At 40.7% G+C, this 25,012-nt stretch overlaps 1 protein-coding gene across 7 annotated transcripts; it reads left to right on the forward strand.

Moving 5' to 3' along the window:
* The first annotated feature begins 86 nt into the window (after positions 1-86).
* Positions 87-23,905, forward strand: RCOR3 (REST corepressor 3). Of its 7 annotated transcripts, none has more exons than XM_075412936.1 (12): positions 87-349; positions 903-959; positions 6,549-6,626; positions 8,188-8,240; positions 9,984-10,145; positions 10,502-10,626; positions 11,587-11,683; positions 14,394-14,612; positions 16,261-16,338; positions 17,111-17,168; positions 22,584-22,825; positions 23,256-23,905. In XM_075412936.1, exons 1-12 carry the CDS (start codon positions 208-210, stop codon positions 23,598-23,600), a joined length of 1,656 nt encoding a protein of 551 aa, XP_075269051.1. In that variant the 5' UTR covers positions 87-207; the 3' UTR covers positions 23,601-23,905. The 7 variants fall into 7 exon arrangements, with proteins under 7 accessions (XP_075269051.1, XP_075269052.1, XP_075269053.1 ...); XM_075412937.1 differs by having other exon boundaries at positions 11,587-11,665; XM_075412938.1 differs by lacking the exon at positions 903-959.
* Positions 23,906-25,012: the final 1,107 nt, after the last annotated feature.

Raw genomic sequence — 25,012 nt, forward strand, 5'->3', positions numbered from 1 at the left:
GGATTCCCGGGGGCTGCGCGGCTCCGGGGGAGCGCGGGGAGGCGGGGGGCGGTGTGAGGGGGGGAGGAGGTGCCGGCGCCGCGGCGGTCCGAGGGGGGGCGGGGAGGGGGCAACATGGCGGCTCCGTATTAACTTCCCCCCGTCGGCAGCCCGTGCTGCCGCCGCTCTCCCCCGCTCCCTTCCCCCCCTTCCCTTCCAAGCCCTGACATGCCGGGCATGATGGAGAAGGGAGCGGAGCTCTTGGGGGGCAAGAGCCGGGCAGCCCCCAACGGCGCCAAGAGCAGCAGCCCCTCCAACGGGCACTACTCGGAGCCGGAGAGCGGCGGCGGCGACAGTGGCGACGAGCACGGTGCGAGCCTGGGGCCGGCCCCAGGCCGCCCCGCCAGCGGGGGAGGGGGGGAGGTGAGGGGTGGCGGGAGGGGCGCCGAGACCGAGCCGCCTCCTCCTTCCCGGTGCCGGCGCTGCCGCCGCCGCTGCCGTTACTCCGCCGCGCGCCTGTACTGCGGAGGGCCGGGGGGGGGGGGGAGGGGGGAGGGTGCGCGGGAGCGCGCGGCGCGGCCCCGCGGCTGCCGGGCGGCCCCGCGGTGCTTAACGACGGGGAGTGTCTCCCGGGAGCCGCCGCCGCCGCCGTCCCCATTGTTCCGCTGAAATAATAAACTCCCCCCGTCCCTCGCCGGCCCCCTCCCCGCCGGTCGTCGGGGGCTTCATCCGCGGCAGCGGGCGGGGTAGCGGGGGGGGGAGGTGGCTTATTCCGCACGGCCGCGGCGGGGGCTCCCGGGCGGCGCGTCCGCCAGCCCGCCCGCCCGCCCGCCGCACGGCGGTAGCCTGGGACGGCGCCGGCCCGGGGACACCCAAGGCGTTAATTTCTCCCTCCCTCCCCCCCCTCCCCCTTTGCGTTGCAGATGTAGGAATGAGGGTCGGAGCGGAATACCAGGCGCGCATTCCTGACTTCGAGCCCGGTAAATCCCCGTTCGGCTGTGACCTGACATCTCGCCGCCGCCGTTCCCGGGGCGGGAGGGGACGGGTTTGGTGCCGGGGTGGGCTCGGCGCTCTCCCGCCGGCGGGGCTCTATTGATTTTTGCTTTCGAGCCTTTTGTGTTGGCGGTGGGGGGTGGCGGCGGCGGGAGGCTGGCGGGGGCCGCGGCTGCTCCCGGTGCGCCCCGGGGGCGATGGGGGGGGCGGACATCGCGGTGGGAAATTTTCACTTCGTTACCAGCCCTGTTATGTGTGTCCGGCGGGAGGCGGCGGAGCGGAAAAAGGTTGGATACTCCCCCCCCCCCCCACCCCGCCATAAACCATATAATATATAAAGAAGGTGATTTAAAAATGTTTGCCGAGGGGTGATGGATGCGGCCGGGCCGGAAGCGGAGCCGGCCGGGCTGGGGGAGGATGCGCTTCGGGGGGGGAGGTGGTGGTGTTGAGGGAACCCCTGCCCCGGGTTTTGTCTGCTGCGGTAGCCCCGCCGGTGCGGGGTGGGCTGCTTCCCCCCCCCCCCAGCCCCGGGGAAGAACCCTGGCTGCGCTCGCATAGCCTGGCGCTCGGTTTTAGCGAGTTAATGGCCAGCACGCTGTCTGGCGTTACTACGCCGAGCAGCGAGGCCGTAGGAGCGCCGGTCGGTTTTGCCGTCGCGGTCAGATGAAGCCTATCTGCTTTCCCGTTCTCCAGACAGGCTCCATGGGTGTCAGACGGTTCCCTACCGGAAGAGGACCGGGCCGGAGCTGCTCACGTAGTGCCCTGCTAGAGCTGGAGCGAGCCCCCCGGGACGGGCGCGGGTCCCCGCAGGCCGGAGAAAGGGCCGGGGAAAGAAAGGGGGAGGGTGGGATTAATGGATGCGTGGCCTTGGCAGAAGGGAATGCCTTTCCCTGAGAAAGGAGCGCCTGGTCTAGGTCTCTTTGTTAGTGAGGCTAACCGTTTGCACCCTTTTATTTTTACGTTGCCGACATAAAAATAAACATAAATAAAAATGATCGTTTTTAACGTGCAGCCTGGGCTTGTTTTTCCTACAGGCCACTTAAATTAGAAAAATACATAGTGTTTGTTTTTCTTTTAATCAAAAGAACTCTTCACCCCTTGTAGGACAGCTGAGGTTCTGTGGTTTCAATTTTGTAAACTACATATGCAATAGTATCATTGCGTTTGTAACTACGGAACTAATTTTAGGCTCTCTCGTAACCAGACTTTTGGGAGCTCCTAAGTGTTCCTGGGGGGTAGGATTCAACTGATGCTCCTTTCCTCAGTAACTGGGATTAATATATACTCCTTTACTTGATCAGTTTCCTTAATGATGGAAGTCTTTCTTCAGTAGGTTCTGTGTACGAGGCATGATGTATAGTATTGTTCTTCTCAGTGTGTGCATTTTGATTATGAGGGCAAGAAGATAGTAACTTTTACGGAACACTTAAGTCTCTTATAAAATAATTTTTAAAAGTGTAAAAGTGCTTTCATCCGTTTGGTGGTTTTTTTCTGATGAATCTCAAGGCATCATTTTTTAGAGATGGAAGTAATGCTGGACAAAAAGCTGTGCTCCTGTTTTTTTTTTTTTTTGTAGCAGATGATGTAACGGACACTCCGTCATACTTCTAGGTTTGCAAATATGGACACAGGCACTATCTCTAATTTACTAACTTTAATGCTGTTTCTTCTTGGAATTGTTTTAATGCCTTTTTTTGAGGTCTTTCCAGATACATTAGAATGTGTGTTTATTTACAGTACTTTGAGTGCTGTTTTTTTCTAACCCCCTTAAAACAGGTAGGTGGGAGAAGGGAATCAGTGATGGATGATGAAACTAGATAGAAGTCTAAGATAAAAGTCAGCCTGTGGGACACACAGCACAGAGAATACAAAAATGAGTTGAATAGATACCAATCCTTTGCCCTCACTTAGCCTGTGTTTAAAAAATATTTGTAAGCTGTGCTCTATGACAATACATTGAGGAACAAAATATTCGTGATTGAAGTTGTGATGGTAGTAAACTTTTTTTTTTAACCTGAGTTCATGTATAAAATAAATTCTTTCAGGAAGAAGAGTATCAGCTCTATGTCAGTGTCTCCTGGAAGAAGTGGATTGTGGTTAGAAGCAACAATTAGGAGAAGCTTAGGAGAATTTTCTCACTGCCAAAAATCAGTTTTCATAAAGTAAAAATCCTAAATCTCCTTACCTAATTTGCTGAGTTAATAAACCATCTCCTGTACTCCAGATTTTTGTTTTGTCCTGATGGTTTTCCTGTAGTACTTTATATTCGTGATGTGAAATTGTTTGTGCTTGTACAGTCTGTTGCACCTATAGATGCAGCAGGATGTTACTGAGATTGTATCCTTAGGTTGTGGGCTGTTTGCGTTCTCATGGAAAGTGGAGAATGCCATCCGTGGAGATGCACCATACTGTTGTGTCATCCACATAGGAGATAACTGCTAGAGAAGTTTTATGCTACCCAGATTTGGACTTCCCGAAGGCTTTAGTATGAATTTTGCTTACTTAATGCTGAAATACTTGTTTCCCATTTACTCTTCTCTCAGGGCAGGGGCCTGTTGAGAAGAATGTTTTATACTGTTTGAGGTCACTTATGGAATCCATTTCTGTGTATGTCCTTACAAGTTTTCTCTTTCTAGTCTTCCTGTGCGAAAGCAGACTTTCTTAAATTGAAACTATTAAATGGTGTGGTGAAGTATGTAAAACTTTCAGTTTTTTCCATGTCATCTGTCCTCACGTTCCCTGATTTTTAATTTATTTATTTATTTATTTTAAAGATTTTCAGTCCTTGATTTTTAGAAAATGACTTCTTACTCCTGTTAGTTTCTGTGATTCTGTTCCTACTCTCAAAGCTTGATCTTAAGCAGATGATGGTACTTTGTATGCTGGAAAACAATATGCTTCTAAATTGCCATTCTGCCCCACAATTCCTGTAAATCTTGTATGCTGCCAGATTTTCGTTGTATTCTCAGTACTTGGAGTTGTCTACAGAACAGCATCATCAGCGTGTACCTAACTTATAATGCTAAGCTGAAGTTTAGAAAGCGTTACTTTGCTGCTACAGTTTCTCTGTTCTGGAAGCAGTGGAGAGTGCCTGTGGGTCATCTTCAGCTAGCCCTGTTGTCCAAGTGGTATTGGCGGAGGAGCACAGCAGCTGAAGTACAGAAACCTTTTCCTAAGTGGCTTGAATGTGGGGTTTCAGCAGAGGGAGACTTGTATTTGACATGTAGCTCGTGGTCTTTCTCTACCTTACTGGCTTGCAACTCTGCTCTTTAACATGCTTTGGTTAACATGTTGCCTGGTATTTCCAGCCACTGTCAATGGATCTTGCAGATGAAGATCATGTTGCCCTGGAGATACAACACAGCCTTTGTGGGGGGAGGGAGTGCTGCTCACTTGAATACTTGGGACACAAAGGACAAGAAGCAGTTCTGATAAAGGTAGATCATGGTACTGAATATGGAGATGGAGGGATCCCTGATGCTGTAGCTGTGGACATCCTGTGCTGAGGACAGGATGCCTGCCTTCGAGCACAGACCTACCTGTATGCATCCCATCCTTCCTTTGTCATCCTTGCTTTCCTTTTGGTAGTGTGAAGATACCACCTGAAAGGAAACAGTTGTCTGATTCCTGATGGAGAAACAGCACTTCTTCCAAAAGGGGTGTTCTGGTGGGAGCTGCTTGTTAGCCACGTGAGGGTGGCACCTCCGTAGGGCGAGTGTCACCACATAGGTGATCTCCTCCAGGCGCAAGTGATAGGACTCTGAAACTAAGTTTTTTTGCTTTAGTACTTGAATATTCAATACCTGGTAATATCCATGTTACCTATTTGTTTGCAGGTGTCTATCTGGTATTTTTTTTTGAAGGAAAAACATATACTCAAGTTTAGACATTTCTTGCTCACAACCTGAAATTCTGATGCATTTTCTAGTAGTCCTGTTTTCTCCTCATCTCTTAGTTAGTGGAATACAGGGTAGAGGTCATCTACTTGTGATAAAAATGAAGTGGACAAGAGAAGGGTGCCTGTAACGTCTTTGCATTGCTCTTCATGAAATACTGCATTCCTAATGACTAGAAATGGCATGCTTTTTTGTTCTAAAGTAGAATGCTGTATTAAGGAATTTGTTCTCATATACCAAAACCCTTTCAGAGTTTAGTGCTGCGTATGCCTTGAAACTGGTCCTTTATGAATGTATGTACATTTTTAACTTGTGACAGGGTTTATGGTGCATTTAGGTTATCTGTCTTACACATCTCATTTTGGAAGACACATGAACTCTTTTAGTTTTTCTAATTAACTGGTTTTCAAGTTCACAGTCATAATGGATCTAAAGATTGCAAAGATGATAGCAAATACAAAACTGCCAAACTAAAGAGAGAAGAGCAACAAAACATAGTACATCATTAGAAAACACTAAGTTACTCTCTTTTCCAAAGCATTGAATTGGTTTGCTTTGTATCCTTCAATGAGATATAGAACCTGAATATAAAGTATAGAAGCTTAAAGTGTAGTGAAAAGTTATTTGTTTCACTGAATGAAAAAAATCTGTCCTGTTACAAAAAGGATGCAAGGAGAGTTCCTCCGAGCGCAATCCCTCAAGGAATTCATACTGACACAAGTGTAAATGCTCCAATCGTTGAGCAATGTCTTAGCTAGATAAACTGTTGTAAGAAAAATAGATTGTGAGAGGCTTTATGTAATAGCATACCTTTGTAAAATATTAATGAAAAGTAACTATTAGTTAATGCTTTTCCAGTATTGGGGAATCTCCTTTTCATTTACAATGTGTTTTTAAAAATCAAATACTCTGTGATTTAGTGCTTTGTACAAAGTTGCAGCAGTATTGCAAAATCGCTCTGTCCTCCTGATAGATTAGGTAACTTGGACTGTTTGCCTTGCCACACTGAGGTGCAGCTGAAGCAGAAACAAACAGAAAAACCCACCTCCCCCCCAAAAACCAACCAAACAAGAAAAGATTACTTGTACACCCAACTCCTTTCTACAGCTACACAAATTGTTTGGCTATCGATATCAAAATTACATGGCTATGAAAATCAACATAAGAGAGATTGATGAACAGAATTGTTTCTGGCAAGTTACTGGTATAATGCCTTATTGAAAGGATCGGGGATGGTGACTGTATTCTACCCCCTATCGCTTTTTGCTTGTTTGTTTGAAGGAAGCCTCACTTAACACAGTAGATCCTGATACTCCTATAATAGTGATAAATGTTAGAGTACTAATAGACAATCATAACTTCTGGGGGACTGCTCCAACACAAATACCTCTAAATTTGCATCCATGCCAACTTCAGCAATGCACTTTAATGCTCCAGTTGTGGTAACCAGGATCCTGTCTAATATCCAGGTATAATTGAACCTCTTAAGAGTAGTGTTCAAATTCAGCCATTTGGTGTCTTAAGGAAATAATACGGAATTAATGTTTTGTTGGTTCCCCCCCCCCACCCCGAGTAGCTGGACTGGACTTTTTAATACGGTTGACTTTTACTTACTGTCCCATGACTAGTTGTTCGCTAGATCATATTTATAAATACTGAGACTGGCTTGTTTTCTTACAGGTGCTACAAAATATACTGATAAAGATAATGGAGGGATGCTTGTATGGTCTCCATATCATAATATTCCAGATGCCAAGTGTAAGTCCTTCCCTGCTTAGGAACTTGGATTCTTAAGTATAACTAAATAATGGTTTCTGATGTGCCTGTTTGCTCTTTATTGTACACACAGTGAAATTGTAAATTAGTAAATTAAACACAAGGCTTCTCTTTTTTATTTAGAAAACACTGGGTAAAGGAAGGTTCACCTTCTCTTATTTTATAGTTAAGTCTTTGTTTCAAATCACACCACTTGTATCATCATCACAGTCTGTGAAATGTTTAGTTGTTAATGAAAGAATAAGACATCTAAACATGAGGAACTTGCTGCTCAAAACTGGTGGGAAAAGGCGTTGCAGTGGATGAATTCAGAAGAGATATGTTGAGGCCCAGTTCAAGGGGAGCTCTCTTATCAGGAAAACCTGAGCATTTTCTCCCTTCGAAAACGACGTGAAATACAGGAGTCATCTGACTAAATGTGATCAGTTATCTGTTTAATGTAGTTTGAACTTGCCTCCTATGCTAGAATTTCCCATATGTAAAACTGTGTAAACTTTGAGGATGTGGTCTTGAGAACCTGGTCCTCAGGACAGTTTCTACCTATTACCCGTAGTTAGAGATTTATGTCCCTCTACATTTGAGGGAACATACCTTCTACCACTGCAGAACAGTTAGAAATAAAATACAACTATGATTATTAAACACTTTCTTCATTCCTTTAAAGTACAATTAACTCTTTACTGCAACAGTTTATGGCAAGGACGTCTCTGGTCCATTTGAATAATGAGGATATAATTGTTTCCTTTCTCAGTCATGCTTCCTTTCAACTACGTTTAGTTGCCACTCAATTGTGAACTGTAGAAGGTGAATGGGAAGAGTCTGTTTCTCAAAAAATAATTTTAAAAAAGTACCCATTGAAGATCAAAACTAGCAGGACTTAATTGCAAAATGATGGAAAGTGTTCAGCTCAAAGCTGGCTCTAATATGGCCAAATATGATTTTAAAAAATGTGTTATTGGCGAATTTCACCTGATTATTGTATTTTCATATTCTATATTGAAAAGTGACTTCATGCCATGGTTAAAATTAATATTGGTCAGTGAACACTATATTAATATCGAGGATATGCATAATCATGGATCTAGGAACTCTTTACATTAATTCTTAACATGTTTGGGAATACAAACAGTAGTAGTTAGGTTTAAAACTAACTTGGATGTCTGGACACCCCCCCCCCAAGTGTGTCTGTGTCCTTAGGAGTGGGTTCCAAGAAGGCACAGCTTTTGCAAAACCAGCTAGTCTCCAATTTAAATAAATGATAAGTCTCTGTGGCTTTGTTGTAGTGAAAAATGTGAAAGAAAGAATTTTTTTCACTGAGAATTAGCTTGTATAAAAAGTTTATAAACTTAAATGTTGGATTAAAGACAGTGGGCTTATTAGTTATTAACATGAATGAATATATTTAATGTTTTGGGGGACCTGGACCTATGCATTGTATTAAAGTATGGGAAGACTGTTTCCCTGTGTTATATGGCCATTTCTGTATCACCTTATAGCAGAACTAAAAGTACTGAAGAATAATTCTGACATTGCTTTGTTACAGTGGATGAATATGTAGCAATAGCAAAGGAAAAACATGGATACAATGTGGAACAGGTAAGTGCTATGAAATGAGAGTGCTCGTTTAAAGGATTTTTTAATATAAAAGTATGACACAACTCTATTTTTTTTTCCCCCCTTGATTACCATTAATTAACGCTGTTTCTCTTCAGGCACGGCAGCAAACACTGCAGTTAAATGGATCTGCATACAGTTGTGGTCTGGATTCTCTGCAAAAGATTGAGCTCTTTGTTTTCATGACATGCTCAGCTTTTAATGTGCACTTTTGAAAGGTTTGGTATGTTTCTTGATACACTGGGCATGTCATGCAATTGTGTGTGTATATCTAGCTAAAGAATTTCCTAGGAAAGTAGCTTATAAATTTAATGTTAAATACTAGAATTCAAATATAGTACAGATTTGAACCATTAATTGCGATAGGGACAGCACTGGAAAGGTTTCTTGCCTATTAAAAAAAAAAAAGGCAAACCACCTTTAAGTGAGTGTTTTTGCAGAGACAGGAAAACAGAATTAAATTCTAGGTTCCAGAGTAATAAACAAGTTTGCTTTTTTTTTTTAATAGCCTTTAGTCACCATCCTGTAAAAAGTACAGTATAAAACTTTGCTGGTTTGCACTTAGTTCTGTTGCAATTTTCTTCATAAATTAACCAATTTATGTAAAAGTGAGATTACCTATTGCAAGAAAATATTTGGCACACAAGTGGAAACAAGTTGTGTGTGTTTTGGAGGATGGAAGCTCATGATAGCAAAGACTTGCTAGTCAACTGCTACTGGAAAGAGAGGCTGACAGTGTTGCGGTGTCCAGAGTACCTGCAGTTTGGCGATACTTGTTTATGGCTTGGCTTTTGTTAGGGGAGAGAGGGAACCAACCAAGGGATCTCAAAATAGATCTGGAAAAAAGACTTAATTTTCAAAGCATCTTCTGGTACAAAATACTTGTAGACTGTTCACAGTGGAATAGAAATTATCTTTGCAAGAGGTGCTCGTTGCTTGCCATTTTAATAAGTAAGTAAGTTTGCTATGTCTGGGTAATTAGATGATGTGAAATCAGGGGTTTGGAGAGCTGATGAACAGCTGGTGATCGTGTCTGCACTGTACGGTTGAAACTGAGTGGATTACATTTGCCCACTCCCGTGCCAGATTTGGCATCAAATCTGTCATTGATTCTCTGGCAGAAAGTCTAATCAGCATAAAATTCTTAAAGAATATTCAGAAATGAAATTATGTAAGAAAGTGTATTTAAATTTCCATTCCTTATTAGGTGCATGTGACATGGAAGTGGCCGTGCTGCTATTTATGGATTGGAGAGTTGTAGAAAGACCACTCTCACTTTGAACTTTAAGACTTACATTTTGGATGATCCTCTGGCTGCTGAAAAGTATTTTTATTTTCTTTTTCAAGTGGGCTAGTAATAAAGGCCTGAAAAAGAGCTATAAGGAAGTGTGTAGGTGATACATGCTTGTGAAGGAAGAAAGCCAGTCAAGTTTGAGCCTGTCAGCCTAGTTCATGCTACTTCAGAATTACTGCTGCCATGCCAACCTTAGATTGTCTAACTTTCATAACTTTAATAAAGTACAGATGTGCCCACTCTTCATATCATCTCCAATAAGAATCTTTTAACTTATAGTACATAGCCAATGAAATTATAAATACATTGTGAGAAGGGGTTCTGTAGTCAAATTTTGTTTTAAATAAATATATTGCATTTTTTTTAATTTAACTTGTCTCAACATTTTAGAAAGTTGACTAAAACCAAAAAGGGACTATTTCTTTTCAAAGGCTCTCGGCATGTTGTTCTGGCATAAACACAATATTGAGAAGTCCCTTGCGGATCTCCCTAACTTCACTCCTTTCCCTGATGAATGGACGGTTGAAGATAAAGTCCTATTTGAACAAGCATTTAGTTTCCATGGAAAGAGCTTTCACAGGATCCAGCAAATGGTAAAGTAATATTTTAATCAAAAGCATTAAACAGTTCAGATGCACTAAGAAAAAGGCTGCTGTTGGGCTAAAATTTCATGTTGATTTCTGTGTAAAAGCTTCAGGATCAGCCTTGAATCTAAGATTTAAGTTAATTTCAGCATGTCTCTTGGACTTATAGCTTTTTCACTCTAGTAAAAAAAGCCTCTCCCCACCTTCTCCCTTTTTTAAAAATGTATATGAAGTACATCCCTCCTTTCCATCTCATCCATGCATTTAAAACATTTCGGTAAAGGTGGCTGTAAATAGAGCAGAATTATAATCTTGGGTGGAATTTTAATTTTAAAAAGTATTAACATGTTAATGAATTCTTCTAGCTTCCAGACAAGACTATTGCAAGCCTTGTAAAATATTACTATTCTTGGAAAAAAACTCGCTCTAGGACAAGTTTGATGGATCGACAGGCTCGAAAACTAGCTAATAGAAATAATCAAGGTGACAGGTAAGTTTTATATTCTTAAATAGGTAACCAGAGACTGAAGTGTTTCTAGGTCGAGATGTTGGAGTAATTTCCAGCCATTATGTATCAGCATGAGCAGTGTTTTTAAGTTTGAGCATCTATGGCTATGTCTCTGCTTTTGGTAGGGCGTTTGGTACCTGTGCTTTAAGAACTGTATCACTCTGGTTGGTGTGAGTTGTAATAACACGCTTGAGTGCTTTAATGGGTAACTGTAAAAACAAAGGGTTAAAAAAAACCTGAAGTCTGGGAATGTGATTTAGAAATAATGCTTTATTTGAGAAATCCAACCCTGTATTATTGTGTGGGGAGGAGAGTGTTTTTGTGGGTGTGAGAAGTTACATTGTATGAATGACCGGATTGGATTTGGCTAAACCTACTGTTATCTTCTCAACTTTTTCTCTTCGATTTAGTTCAGCAGATTTCATTTTCGCCCCCCCAATGCCTAGATCTTGAGCACTTTGGTGAAAAAGCAGCCCTGTGTTTTCCCATGTTACATTGTCCCCTTTTGCTCCCCACAGACATCAACAAGGCTTTATTCATACGCCTGATGCAGTGGTTTGAAAATTGATCTTTTAAAACTAACATGGCAACTGAAAGGTTATTTCTATCCTTGGTATAGTTGACCATGTAAGTGTTTATGCTGGCACAAGTAGTAGAACTGGAGAAAGGTGACACCAGATTTTTTGGCAGCAATACCAGTACTACACAAAGTCATTTTGAAACTACAGTTTAGGATTTCTTGTTTATCATAGTAATTATTATAATTTAATAAATGAAATAATGTTTGTAACAGCTTTCTTTTGAAAACTACAAATAACTTAGAGGTGCCATATACTTAGAGTAGATATTTTAGAGTAGATAATTCTGTCTTACCCTGGTAGATATTTATATTTGGGGTTAAAAAATATATAAAATGACCAGCTTCTTATCATCTGTCCTCAGTGATGATGACGTAGAAGAAGCTCATCCAATGGATGGAAATGATAGTGATTATGATCCCAAAAAAGAAGCCAAAAAGGAGGTAACAGATAGCTTAACGGTGAATGTCAGTTTGTTTGTTTTCTGTGAATGTGTTACTGTGAAGAATATGACTTGTAGTGAAGAGGTTTAGCTTGTCGCGTGCTGAAATCACGGGATTACTAGGTGATCAAGATCTTGACAACTTCCGGTTGAAACAAAATTTTAGTGTGTGTTTTTGCCATTCTGTGGATGTAAATGCATCTCATCTTCACTATTTCATGAGACGTCTTCAAGTGTTAAGAGATGTATGCTACACTACCTGCTAAAACAACATTCCCTCTGCCTCTGTGTTAATATGTTTACAGTTTTACTGGTTGTGAATTACTGGAATCTAAATGTGTTCTTTGCATTTTAAAATTTAATGACATTTTTCCAAGAATAACTTTTTTTTTTGTTCTTTCAAAGCCATACTGAGGTTATGAATTTCAACTAATTTATGGCTTTATTGAGGAGCTTGCTACTAATAAATGTAGAGAAAAACATTTTTGTCTCCTCTAATGAGCACTTACTGTTAGCTTTGCAGAGAAGTGCTGTGTTTGGGGTATGTTCAGGTTTAGCGTTTTTAGGGGGTTCTTTTGGTAAACATTTTTTATGAACAAGACTAGAAGAACACAGTTAAGTGTGTAAGCATTTGATTGTTTCCTTGATCAACTTAGTGCATTTGTGATTTTCCTAAAATAGGACAGTTCATGCTTCTTGAGAATCTGTGAGAGGAGAGTTAGTGCAAAACCTCAGCAATCCCATAAAGTGGTATCTAGGATTATTAATAAAGCTTTGCAGTTCTACCAGAAGTGATGATGAGCAAAAGATTGACAGGTTTAGATTCCATTATCAGCTTTGCAGTGACCTTCAATGTGTTGCTTTACCTATACTGCCTCAAGGGAGGGGAAAAAAGGACAATTGCTATTGGCCCTTTTTGTAAAAGAGTTTGAGATTTCTTTTTTTTTTTTGTTAATATGCCAGGTTATGTTTTTTAGAATTTGAAATGGCACAAGGTCTAATAATGAACTTTTTTACTTTTCCTTCTGCTGTTGTAACAATGTTCTCGCTATCTGCTCATTGAGTTGCTGCATAAGCCACTTCTAAATAAGGGCTATTTTGTTCAATTTACTTTCCTTAGTTATTGTTTGAATCACTGCACACAGTACAGAGTGAAAGTGTGCGTTCATAGACTTCTAGGAACAGGACAAATAGGTTTGTAGTTTCTGATGAGCTATTCGGATCTATATAAGATAATTTTGTGACCTAATATTTCTGTTAGGATTTGCGTACTTTCACCTCCTAAGTAAAATCTAAACCAAGTAGGCTACTTGAATGTGCAGAGCAATGGAAACTTTCTGTTACCAGAGAAGACTAAAACAGGCCAAACACTAGCTTGGCAAGACAAAAGCTTGAGAGAGTATTTTCACTTTAAATCCAGATTGAACAGATGGGATCTGCAATTTCATACTGAAAGAGCAATGCAGAACCAAAAAACAAATGGTATAAATGGGCCAGAAGTAAACTCCACCTTGGGATTTTTAGATGTCAAAGATGCAAGGCTCTATATCAACTTTCCAAGGAAAAGCAAATATCTTAAATGCTTTTGAGATGGCCTCTATGAAGTCTGTGGGCTGGATTAAGATGTTACATTAGCTGGGAAGAGGATGTGGCAGAAGGTCAAGCATAGTGGAGCAAAACACTGTTTGCTGGTCTGTGCTAATGCTACGGAACATAATAATAATGGCTGCTGCAGTTTGTTTTCTCTTCACTGTGATCAGATGACGACCTCCTCTTAGCATGCATGGATGCCAGCAGGGAGGAGCAGTAGGGAGCTGCTTGAAGTAGCAAAAAGCCTGCATCCCACCTCTGTTCCGGTACTAAGCGTTGCTTTGAATTGGAAGATCCTTGCAGGGAAAGTAATTTTTGCTGCTCTACTCCTGGTCTGTAGGGAACCTACCCGGTTGCTCTGCGGGAGTCACATACATGCAGACTAGCTGTTGTGCAGCAGTGCCTACTGAAGACAAAGCTGAAATTTTTAGGTGTCCTAACATATTGAAACAGCAGCTACAAAGATTTCTTCTCCTCTGTGCTATCGCTTTCCACTTTAAAAAAAGCAAGCAACAAAGGTTTAAGTTTGTGAAATGACATGGATTTTTGTAATGACTGCAAAAGTAAATCCACCCTCTCTCTTCCAAACCTCAAATCCCCTCCCACCGCAAACAGCACTATTGCATTCCAAGTTAGAGTGCTTGCAGCAGGGGAAAGTGTCATCTTGCATTCTTGCCCATCCTGGTTGACTTTCTCTCATTCTTCTCCCCCAGTCTTCACCTGAACTCTTTGTATCTGGCCAGAAATAAATGTGTAAATTCATTGATTATTTGGTTTAAGCATGTAGCATACATATTCTTTACCTTCTGCGTACACAACAGGTTTTCAGTTTTTTGCCCTCTTTTACACTATTTAGACTGTGATTTCTGTACCTTTTAATTGTGTTTTTAGCCATATTAAAAAAAAAAAAAAGTTTTGAAAACTGGCTTTTTTAAGACTAACACAGCCTTATCCAGCAAATGACTGATATGCTCCATCAGCTCATCTGCAAGACTTAATTTGGATACTACATGCAGAGGAGGATGTTAGCTTAAGTTTTCTTGGTCATAAATTTGACATTACAATGCTATGTGATACTTTAATAAAGTTGTATATGAGATACTGTTATTCTTTAATGATTTATTTCTTGTAAATTAAAGGGCAGTAATGAGCAGCCTGTTCAGACCAGCAAAATAGGTCTGGGTAGAAGAGAGTATCAGAGCTTGCAGCATCGCCACCACTCTCAGCGTTCCAAATGCCGTCCACCAAAAGGCATGTACCTGACCCAGGAAGATGTGATAGCTGTTTCCTGTAGTCCCAATGCAGCCAACACAATTCTTAGACAGCTGGATATGGAACTAATCTCATTAAAGCGACAGGTACCATGGGTTATTGGTCTTGTTTTGTTTTCATCTTGGTTTGTTCTGATTGTAATGATTTTGAAGATTATCTATGAAGATTCTGAAACGTCTTTAATGTGAGTCTTCCTGACTTTGTTCCACAGTTGTCACCAGAAATGCTGGACACTAGCTGACTAGCTATTCTTCGGTTTTGTTTATGTTCATCTGCTCTTGTAGATAACATGAAACAAGATGACTTCCTTTAAAAAAAAGGGGGGCGGGGGTATGGCATGAAAACAATGTTACAGATCTGAGGACAGGAGAAAACCAAAGTGACACTTTTTTTTTTTTTTTTTTAAAGTTTGTTAAAAGTATTTGTGTGACAAGTGAGAATAAGACCAATGAAGCAGTGGAAGTTACATCTGTTATGCTTAAAATAGTAGCTGTTTTTCTGGATGTCCTTCCCCACATACTGTGGAATTATAGGGGGGTGAAATCATGGACCGAGTTATTTCTCTGTTTGAATTGATGAGTCTTCTACTTCTCATTAAATTTAGAAAAGCTTTGTAGTCTTCAACTTTAAGAGGACAATTGCCTGCATCCTTTGCATGAAGAACTTAACTTTTGGCACTTAAAGTTGAAACACAGAATCTATTCAGCTTCTAAGGGTGTAGCAGTATGTGCATGCTTGCTTTCTAGGAGCGATGGGGCTACAAAGTCAAGGCTTATCTCCTGGAATTTCTGCCTCCTTATAGACTGCTAACAGCTGCCATGTTGCAAAATCATGGAGTAAATAAAGGGTTTCATGGGGTTTTTGCTCCCTTCTATTCTTTTACAGGATAAAAGTGCTTCTTTCTGTCACAGCAGGACTCTGGGGCTAAATAGCATAGGTGGGTTTCACTCTTTAGCCTAAGTGTAGGTGAGTTACAGCCTTGAGGTTGTGTTTCTCTTTTTTTCTTCCAGTGATGTCAGCAATGCAGCCTTTGGAATATCCCACTGAGTTGTCTGCTTTTTTGTCCATACTTAAAGAACACTTATAATAGCTGTGCAACATAGTGTGCGAAACTATTTCTGTGCCTGTGTTACCTTTTGTGCATCACTGTCAGGTTTAAATGGGTAATAGATATGTGTGTATGATTTGGAAGCTCTAGCCTTTTTGTAGACTAAAATATTTTATTTAAATATTTTAAGTAATTTCAAGAATCACCTTTAAAGGAAATCATGATCATTTAAGGTCAATAAAAAGCAGTCTGTCAGAAAGAACTAGCTGGAAATACTTCATGAATCTTTACCTTTTTTCCAAAGTGCATTTTAGAGAAGAAAGAAGTTAATGTATACAGTACATATTACTTAGATTTCTAAGAACCAAGTTTTATGTCTAGAATATTCTGCATTCTTCTTCAAGAACACATGCATCATTATCAAAACTTGCTTGCTGTGTCCTACTTTTTATATTCCTGCAGATAAACTGTTCTTTTGAAAGACTGGCTTAAATATTTTTCTCTCTGTAGTAAACTGTGCTGTATTTTTTTTTTTTTTTTTAACAGTTAAAAGTAGTGAAGCCTTAAACCATAATATTTCTCTTTCTAACTTAGGAGGTACACTTGTGGCAATCCTAGTGAAGATATATGTGTAAAGTGACCAACTTTCTTTGTGGAGCTGATTAACTTTGTTGTTTTTGACCAAGGTTCAAAATGCTAAGCAAGTAAACAGTGCACTTAAACAGAAAATGGAAGGCGGGATTGAAGAATTCAAACCTCCTGAGGTAAATCAGAATAAATGTTAGAACTTGTGGCCTTGCACTTACGTTAGTGGGAAGCTACAGAAATGTATTTTGCTGCAGCATAGTGTTTGCATTCCAGCAGCAGCTTAAACAGGATCCATTGAATTACATGCAGGGGTGAGTCTGTGTGACTTCTTTACAAGAAATCAGTGGTATACTTTTTTATGGCAACTGGCTGAATAAAGAAGCAGAAGAAACTGAAATGTCGTGTCTGTTCATGACAGTAGGGAGCTGAAATTGAGCCCTGGGTTTTTTCTGATTAAAAGTAGTTACTGTAGATTGCTAGCAGTAAATTCTGTGTTCTGTGTGAAAACATTATATACATTTGGGCATCCAAAGAGAATGATTTATTACTACTGAAGTTCTCTTTTTGCTTGTTTTAAAGGCTTGGATATGAAACATAACACGAATGCAGAACACTCCAGGCACCAAGTCCTAATAGTTTAGATAAATGTAACTATAAATTCAGATTCTGTCTGCATAAAGATCATTAGCTTGTGCATAAGGTATGATATAGCTAATATTAAGAACTGCAATAAAACAAGGGAAAACTGTTGGTATAGTTCTGAGCTCAAATCCTTAAATGCTACTTCCTCTTCGTGAAAGCAATCATAAACTATAAATTTATGGCTTTATAAGCAAGAGATTTTTACCTATGTTTCTAAATGTAGTGCAGGTAAAACACATTCTGATGCTCAGAAGCAGCTGTTGAAACATTTTAATGATCTTTGTGCCATTTCTCTAATTTTAATAGTCTAATCAGAAAATCAATGCCCGTTGGACCACAGAAGAGCAGCTTCTTGCAGTACAAGGTATGTTAATAGTAGTAGCGACTTGAAATCTGATGCAAAGGATTTGAAGAGGTACTCAGGCTTATGTTTGTGTTTCCCTCTCATGAAAAGCTAAACTTTATCTGGTCTTATGAGAAAGTCACTGGGAAAATGGCAGAACTAGTGAGAATATTTAGCACATTCATTCAAGCAATGTGACACTAGTCTTTGTTAGCCATGTTAAATCTTGAATAGAAAAGCTAAGCTGAGTTTAACAACTGTAGTAGTACCAAAAAGTCTCTTCAATCATCTTCTAAATAACCTTACAATAATTTCTCTAAAGTGGAAGACTGACGTAATAGTTGAAGTAATAAAATTTGAAGCAAATGCTCGTTAAGACATCTCTCCATATTCTTAAAGTAGGAAAACGTAGAAGTAAAACTGCTTTACAGTTACTTTTCTCTGTTCGTGAGGGAGTAAAAGAGCAGGTATCTGCCCAGGGGAGGCCTTTTAAAGAGTCTGAAGCTGGATCTGGATACTTCATTAACAGTCTTATTGGAGAAAACCCAACATTTTCTAGCAGGCTATTGATACAGCTAATTTGCAGTTACTTCATTCATACGAAGGAAAACTGACTCTTGTCTTGCTTTAACATGCACTGCCTAATCAAGGAACATGCAAGCGAAATATCTGGAGAGCCTAATGCTGTCTTGAAGTCACTATGTAATGACTCACTTCTATGGATCATCTCTTTTAAGATAATATAATCAGCTCAGTTATACGCATCTGCTTGAATTTTAGTATAAAAGGAGATGAAGAATACAGAGAAATAAGTCTTTCATTTTAAACCTTAAGTTGGATCAGGATATCAGTGTAAAGTTGTCAGGTGTGCTATACCTGGTAGTTGTTAGCCAGATGATTGGACCTAAAGTTAGGTTTACTGTGAAGTGCGAATGGAAATGCTGAAGAGCGTGGTGTATCTGAAGTCATGCTTCTCAACTTAAATGCCTCAGACAGGGATTTGCATCTCCAAACCATTTTCTGTCCCAAGTTTGTTCTCTCAGTATTGCTAACAAGCTCACTTTTTTAAAGTTTTGTTTCCAAATGCAACTGAGGGAGATGCCCATCTTTGATAGGATAGTGTAGTAAGTAGAATACTTGCTGGGGAAGTGGGAAGAATCCAGGTTCATTGTGCCTGCCTTAGCATGAAAGGATTCAGACCGTCTTACATTTTCATGGTTTAGTTATCAGAGGTCTCACCAAGCATGAGTTTGGGAAGTGATAAGAATGCATTGAGCTTTTGTTAAGCTATGGCACTATATGACCAAAAAGGTAAATAATATAACTGGAGAATGGGCAAAAGAGAATGAGGGTTGATGCTGACTTACTGGAGAGGAGTTCTAGTCTTCTGTTCTCTTCTCCAGGGAAGGTTTCCTGTTTTATAAAGGTAGTCAGCATCAGTACTTAAGGGTGGGGTGAGAAATCAGGCCTTCTGGAAGGAACATGTTTTCATTGAATTTTTATGTGTTTCTTGTATTGTTTGCTTTTTATTCACCTTCTTTTGCTGCTGTATAAAATGGAGATGGGAGAGCACCTTAATGCCAGGGACAAAGTATTCTTATTATCCCTCCCTTACCTGCTACCCAGGAGTAGAGTCTCCCTCCTGGAATGAGAGTGCTGTAGGTATTATCGTCCCATCCCTCAGGCTAAGGACCCTGATCTCTTGCTTCAAAGTAATTGCTTGAGCTGGTAGACTTATGCGTGAAGGAGCCATGCTGTCTTTTGCCCTGACTCTGCTTTTAAAAGAAAGTAGCCATGGTTGCTGTACTAAAAGCTGCCATAATGCGTGTTAGGCTTGAACTTGGAAGTTGACTTGAGCACGGGGACATTTGGTTTGTACATTTAAAATACAGTTATTTAATCAAATGTATTGATACAATTTGGCATGTGCTTTTAATAATTTTACAGAAATCATAAGCATTAAGCAGGTAGGTGGCACTTCTGTGGTTTGTTCACTTGAATTCAGACATCATTTTGCTACTGTTTTTCCTAAACATGAAAAAAACCTCTTGTCATCTATAGGCTAATCTCAAGAGATAGGCCGTAACTGAAGAGTAGGTAATGAGAAAACCCACCTTAAATTAGAGCTAAGTGTGTAATGTTAAAAGCAGTGTGAGTGCCTGCTGTGGTGTTGTGGACTAAGGCTTACGATCTCTAAGCCAATCTTTTGCAGTATAACTTAATCAGGTTACTGTTCAACTTTGTCTGAATAGTTACTGAATGTAACAGGCCAAGTTCATCCCTTGAGGTGTTCTTAAGTTACAAACTTTTATGTATAGAAATGTATGAGAACAATAATCCTTTCAAACTAAGATCTCAGCCATACGAAAACTGCAATTGCAAAAATGTTTTAAGACTTGTTTGAAACAAAAAAATTTGCATTGGAAGGCAATGCGTGACTTTCATAGCATTGCAGTGGAAAACAGTTGAGACAACCAGGATCTAACCCTACATAAGGTGGTTGCCATTAGTGCTGTAATCGCAATGAAACTGCAGCACTCGTAACCTGGAGGTTGTCGTTAACTATTTCTGCCTTGTTGCAGTGCTGTGTTGCATCGCTTTGGACCCAGGCTTGTGTTTTGTGTGCCTCGGTGTCTGCTGTACTGCACGGCATTAAGCAACGTAGGCAGCATCAGGATTTTCAAAATCATTGGATTTTTGAGTGTCTCCGGGTTAGACATTTAAGGGGAAACATTGTAACAGTGAGCACGAACATGTTCAAGTGCACCTTTGCAACTGGGCGAAGTTTTGCAGAGCTTGAAGGATTCCCATGATCAGGGCTACTTTCAGATGAGCCAGGAGAAAGACATTCGTACATGTGAAGTGAGGCTATGCAGTCGTCTTTTGAGCTTCAGTTTCAGCAACCTAATAAAGTTATTCTTATTGAGTAACAGATTAAACAGTTTAGAAATAATTTGGGTGGTGTGTAGCACAGAATTTGTAAAGGATGTGTAAGTAATGCGCGCCAATTTGAAAGAGATGATGAGTTGGCATCAACTCTTACAGATATGCCAGCACCTTATGCATAAAGCTGTCATAAACATATATTGAACTTTTTGTTTCTGATGCAGATTAAAAGGGTTCTACTACACCATTGTGTGGAAGCCATTGTGGTGATGCTAGAGCAGTAGTAAATAACACGCTGAAAAGAATCCAAAAGGAGTAGTGTTGTGTGTAGCTAAACTAAGGAAATTTTGTTTTCTTTAGGTATTTCTTATAGTTGGGCTCTCAGTGAAGGCAAGATACACTGTTTTCAAGCTGTTTGCTTGGTAATAAGCTTTAAGAAATTTTCTTTTTGATAACTTCAGTTGAAGTTAGCCAACAGGCTCATTTTTGCAGATTAAGGTGAAGGAAGAAGTATAGACAGCGTAGTAACAGAAAAGGCTGAAATCACTAAAAGTCTGAGTGAAGTTTCAAACAAAAATGTGGTTTGTGCTACTGTGTACTTTGTTCACTTGATTAATTGTACAGGATGTTAGATATGTTGCAGTGGACATCTAATGATAATTATAAATTAGTAAGGGTGGTAATGACAGGGCAATCAAGGAGTAATAAAACACTGGAGGGAGTGCTCTGTGGGCACACGCAGCTTTTAAGGAGTGCAGCTGATACCTTGCACAAGTGATAAAGTGCAGAGCCACATCCCTGTCTTTGCTTTGCCTAGATACATGCCCTCCCATGCGGCTCTGCTAGGTCCCTTTGTTTCCTTTCCAAGGTTCTTGCAGTCAGGATGGTTGGATTGTTCTGTGTGCCCCAGAAAAGATCTTAAATAGTGTAGCTGGGCTCTTGATAGTTGAAACATCAGCTTCAGCTGCAGAAATTGTTATTGTCCTAGAGCTGAACTTTTCTCTTAGTTTGCAGTGAGTGTACATTACCACATCAGAAGTGCCTATTAACGAAGAAAGTAGAAAAGAGCAGAACAAGCTGAAGGTCATACTCTTCACCATTAAGTTGAAAAGGAACATAGCTTTCAGAATTGGAATGACTCTCACTTTCTGAATCCTTTGCTTTACTTTCTGAAGTGAAGCATGAAATCAGGCATAAATTTCTCTTCCTGTAATGAGAGTGCCTGTCCTCTAAACACTGTAATACGTTCCGAATTACTTTAGTTATCAGGAGCTTCACAGAAGAAGTGAAATTGTAATTCACTCATGCATAGCTGAGAGCAAAAAAGGAGTCTTCTGTTTACTGAGTCTGGAATAAAACTCTGTTTTACTTCTTTTGGTCTCCAAACTTTTGGGCTCCTGTGATTAAAAATATACTTTGTGCAGCTAAAAGCTATGTTCTACGATGCTGAAGAGTTTGAGGATTTTCTTCTTAAGCAGGAGAGAGGAGGAACTAGACACATACCCTAAATACAACTGAGAGAAAGTTAATAACTTTAGATCATAATTCCAATTTTAGGTTAAAAACTATGGAATGTTGTACTAAAGTGATTTTTTTTGTTGTATGCAAATGTAGTTTTAGAACTTTAGAAAGTACATGCTGGAATTTTTGGCAAGGACCAGCAGCGTTTTCTTGTGAAGTGTTTGTAAATGAAAGTGACCTACTGATGTCAACATGAAAATGAATGAAAAGAACGATGCAAAGATCTTCTGTCATGCTGCTTCTTGCTGGAGGATTTGATCCTTGGAGGCTTGTGCTGAGCTGTCTTACAAACAGATACCAAGAGCTTAGATTTACCCAAGGTGATTGTTCCAAAACCCCAGATTCTTCTACCCATCTCGAATAGTGAATGAAAGCTTTAAAAAGACCTTGTCAGGTGAATGCTTGCCAGTTCCCCTTTGTAGCCTCGGTAGAGCATGTCACAAGTGGAGGAGTGAGCAGTGTGTCGTGACTGATGGAGCTGTGCCCCCTGTTCTGCCCTGTGCCAGGAGCTGCTGCCCTCTACCACTCCTGCTGCACAGGTTGTGGCCAAAGACACATCTGTGTACAGCTGGCGTGGAGGGAACCTATAGAAGCTGTCAGCATTTGTCACTTGACATTTCTAGTGTTATACCCTGTTTACGGCTCTACACACATGCTCGGTCCCCCTCACTCTCCCATCTTGAACTTGTCTTGGGCTTCTGCCCTTACTGCAGGCACACTGAAGGATTTGCTTTATTTGTCAGAGGCCAGATCTCTGTAGTTTTAGGTTGGGAGGCTCGGTGAGTAAGCCAGGATCTTTAAGAAAAGTGGGTAATGACCTTTTAATAAAGTTCTTGATTTGTATGTTGATAGCTGTGCAATTAAAAATTACTTTGTTATAATGGAAACTGAGGCCTTCTCCTAATTGAGAAGTCCTCGTAATTAGCGAGTCCTTGGTTTGCAGGTCCCATAGGTTCTCTCTATAAATACATCACACGTAGCTGTGTCTGACTGATTCTTCACAGCTATGTTATTTACTTTGCCTTCCAGGTGTCCGAAAATATGGTAAAGATTTTCAAGCTATTGCAGATGTAATTGGCAACAAGACTGTTGGCCAAGTGAAGAACTTCTTTGTAAACTACAGGCGTCGGTTTAACTTAGAGGAGGTATTGCAGGAATGGGAAGCGGAACAAGGAACCCTGGCTTCTAATGGTGATGCTTCTGCTTTAGGGGAGGACACAAAAAATACTTCTAATGTGCCATCAGGAAAGAGCACTGATGAAGAAGATGAGGTGTGTTTTGTGTACCAGAAATAAGTAAGCATGGGTTGAGGAACAGCATTTTATTTAGTGATATAATGTAAGGTTAACTGGTGTGGAGTGGCAAACCGCATTCTAAAGAATGATGATGAGCTTGCATAGAACTTCAGCCAATGTCGTTAACCAGCTGGGAGCAGGACTGCACCTTTCATAGTGACGAGCACGTTACTGTTTTATTGTTAAAATACAGTTCTTGTTCTAGAAAGAAGACTCTTGCTTCGTAAATATTTTTAGTTCTGCTGTCTATAATGTTTTGGTTGATGATTTCTTTTCAGTAACTTCTCAGTTTTTCGGTTTTGTTTTTTAAATGCTGTTTCCTGTGTAGTGGACAGTGGCAGCCCAACTGGATCATGTTCTGGCTGGGGTGGCTGTTCACGCGGTCTTGTCTTTATCCTTTGTGCAGGCACAAAGCACTCCGGCCACTCAGTGTTTAGGCCCTTCACCTCCAGCACAGGCATCTGCTCCAGCACCTACCGCTCCCATGGCAACTTTAAATCAGCCGCCCCCGTTACTTCGTCCAGCGCTTCCTGCTGCTCCTGCTCTCCATCGTCAGCCTCCGCCGCTTCAACAGCAGGCGCGATTTATTCAGCCAAGGCCGACTCTAAATCAGCCTCCCCCGCCACTCATCCGCCCAGCTAATTCCATGCCTCCTCGTCTAAACCCAAGGCCGGTGTTAACCACAGTTAGCGGCCAGCAGCCACCCTCGCTTATCGGAATTCAGACAGAATCTCAGTCCACTCTGCACTGAAGAAATAAAGCGGAATTGTGCTAACTCCTACATTTGAAAAATTCTATCAGTGTACTTTTTTCTTTTTTCTTTTTTCCAAATAATGAAGGGAAGAAAAGAGCAAACCTTCCACAGGTATCGGTCCAGTTTTACAGAGGAGCAAGCTAATAACTAGAAACGGAACCACGTGAATGACCACCTGTATAAAAATATTTTTATGCCGAAGACTTGTACAGCAGAACAATGCCTACAATACAGCCCTCCTCTGTATGAATAACTGTTGAAGGAAGCTAACTTCTTAAATGAATAAATGTTCAACACACCAAGATTTTGTTTAACTGATTTTTACTCTATTTATTTTATTACAGTTCTTTGTAGTCAAGCATCTAACTACAGGAGAGTAGTCTGGCAAATCTAGGAATAGGATAATATTGTAGGAGACTTAAATGTAGCATTGTTTTTTTGTGTGTGTGTGAATTTTTCTTTTTACTTTCTAGTGAAAAAAAAATAATGGCCTTAGGTTCAGAATTTTTGGCCCTGTTTAGATAGCAGTAGAAGCATTTCACGCACTTGTAAAATGTAGGTGTTTCTTCTCCTTTCTGAGAAGACTTTTTCGTGTTTAAAAGGTACTGTCTTAGTAAATACTCCTCTGAAAGAGTATTCTGAAGATTCAGTGAGCTATTGTACCAAACTTACTAAATCTCACGCGTGTTCTACTCGTAGAAGTTAACTGGAAACAGGATTCCAGTTTCCTGATGCAGTATCTCTTGTGGGCTGGGGTGGAGAGAGCGGCAGCAACTTCCACCACCCAGGGGGATGACAGGAGAGGAACCATAAAGCAAGAGCCATTAATTTAATTTGTCATTCCACTAGTTCTTCTTATTTAAGTATAGTAGAATTTCATTCCTCTGAGAATGGCTGTCTGCAGTTCGTGTGTGTTAGATCATTGATATCTCGCCTAAGAATTCATGAGGGAAGAATAGAGGCTGATGGTGGTAGTAGAATACTGGGGCAGTGGAGTTACCTGCTGCCAGCCCAGCCTTACCGTTCAGTGATTGTCTCTGATCTCTGCTGTCTCTGGCGGAGTTGATTAGCTGGGTTGAGGGTATTGTGGGAGGGTTTTTTGTTTGTTTTGTTTTATTGACAAAGCAAAATCTGCATTTGGGTATTCATTATTGCTTCCAAATTTTAGGAAATGGAAAGGTTTTCTTTCCACTACATTCATCAAACTGTCCTTGTCTGAAACCTTGATTTATGCCCAGCAGTGGGGGACGGGGGTGGTTTCGAAAAGTGGATGCCCCTACCTCCAAGTAAACCAGGCTGCAAATCTGAGTAGCAGTGTTTGAAACTGTGTGATCTGTATCAAGCTATTGAAAAATTTTGCATTCTTGACTATGTAATAATGTTCATGTTAACTACCATACTATTGTAGA

The sequence above is a fragment of the Opisthocomus hoazin genome, chromosome 2 (assembly GCF_030867145.1).
Source record: "Opisthocomus hoazin isolate bOpiHoa1 chromosome 2, bOpiHoa1.hap1, whole genome shotgun sequence".
In the NCBI taxonomy this organism is placed as follows: Eukaryota; Metazoa; Chordata; class Aves; order Opisthocomiformes; family Opisthocomidae; genus Opisthocomus; species Opisthocomus hoazin.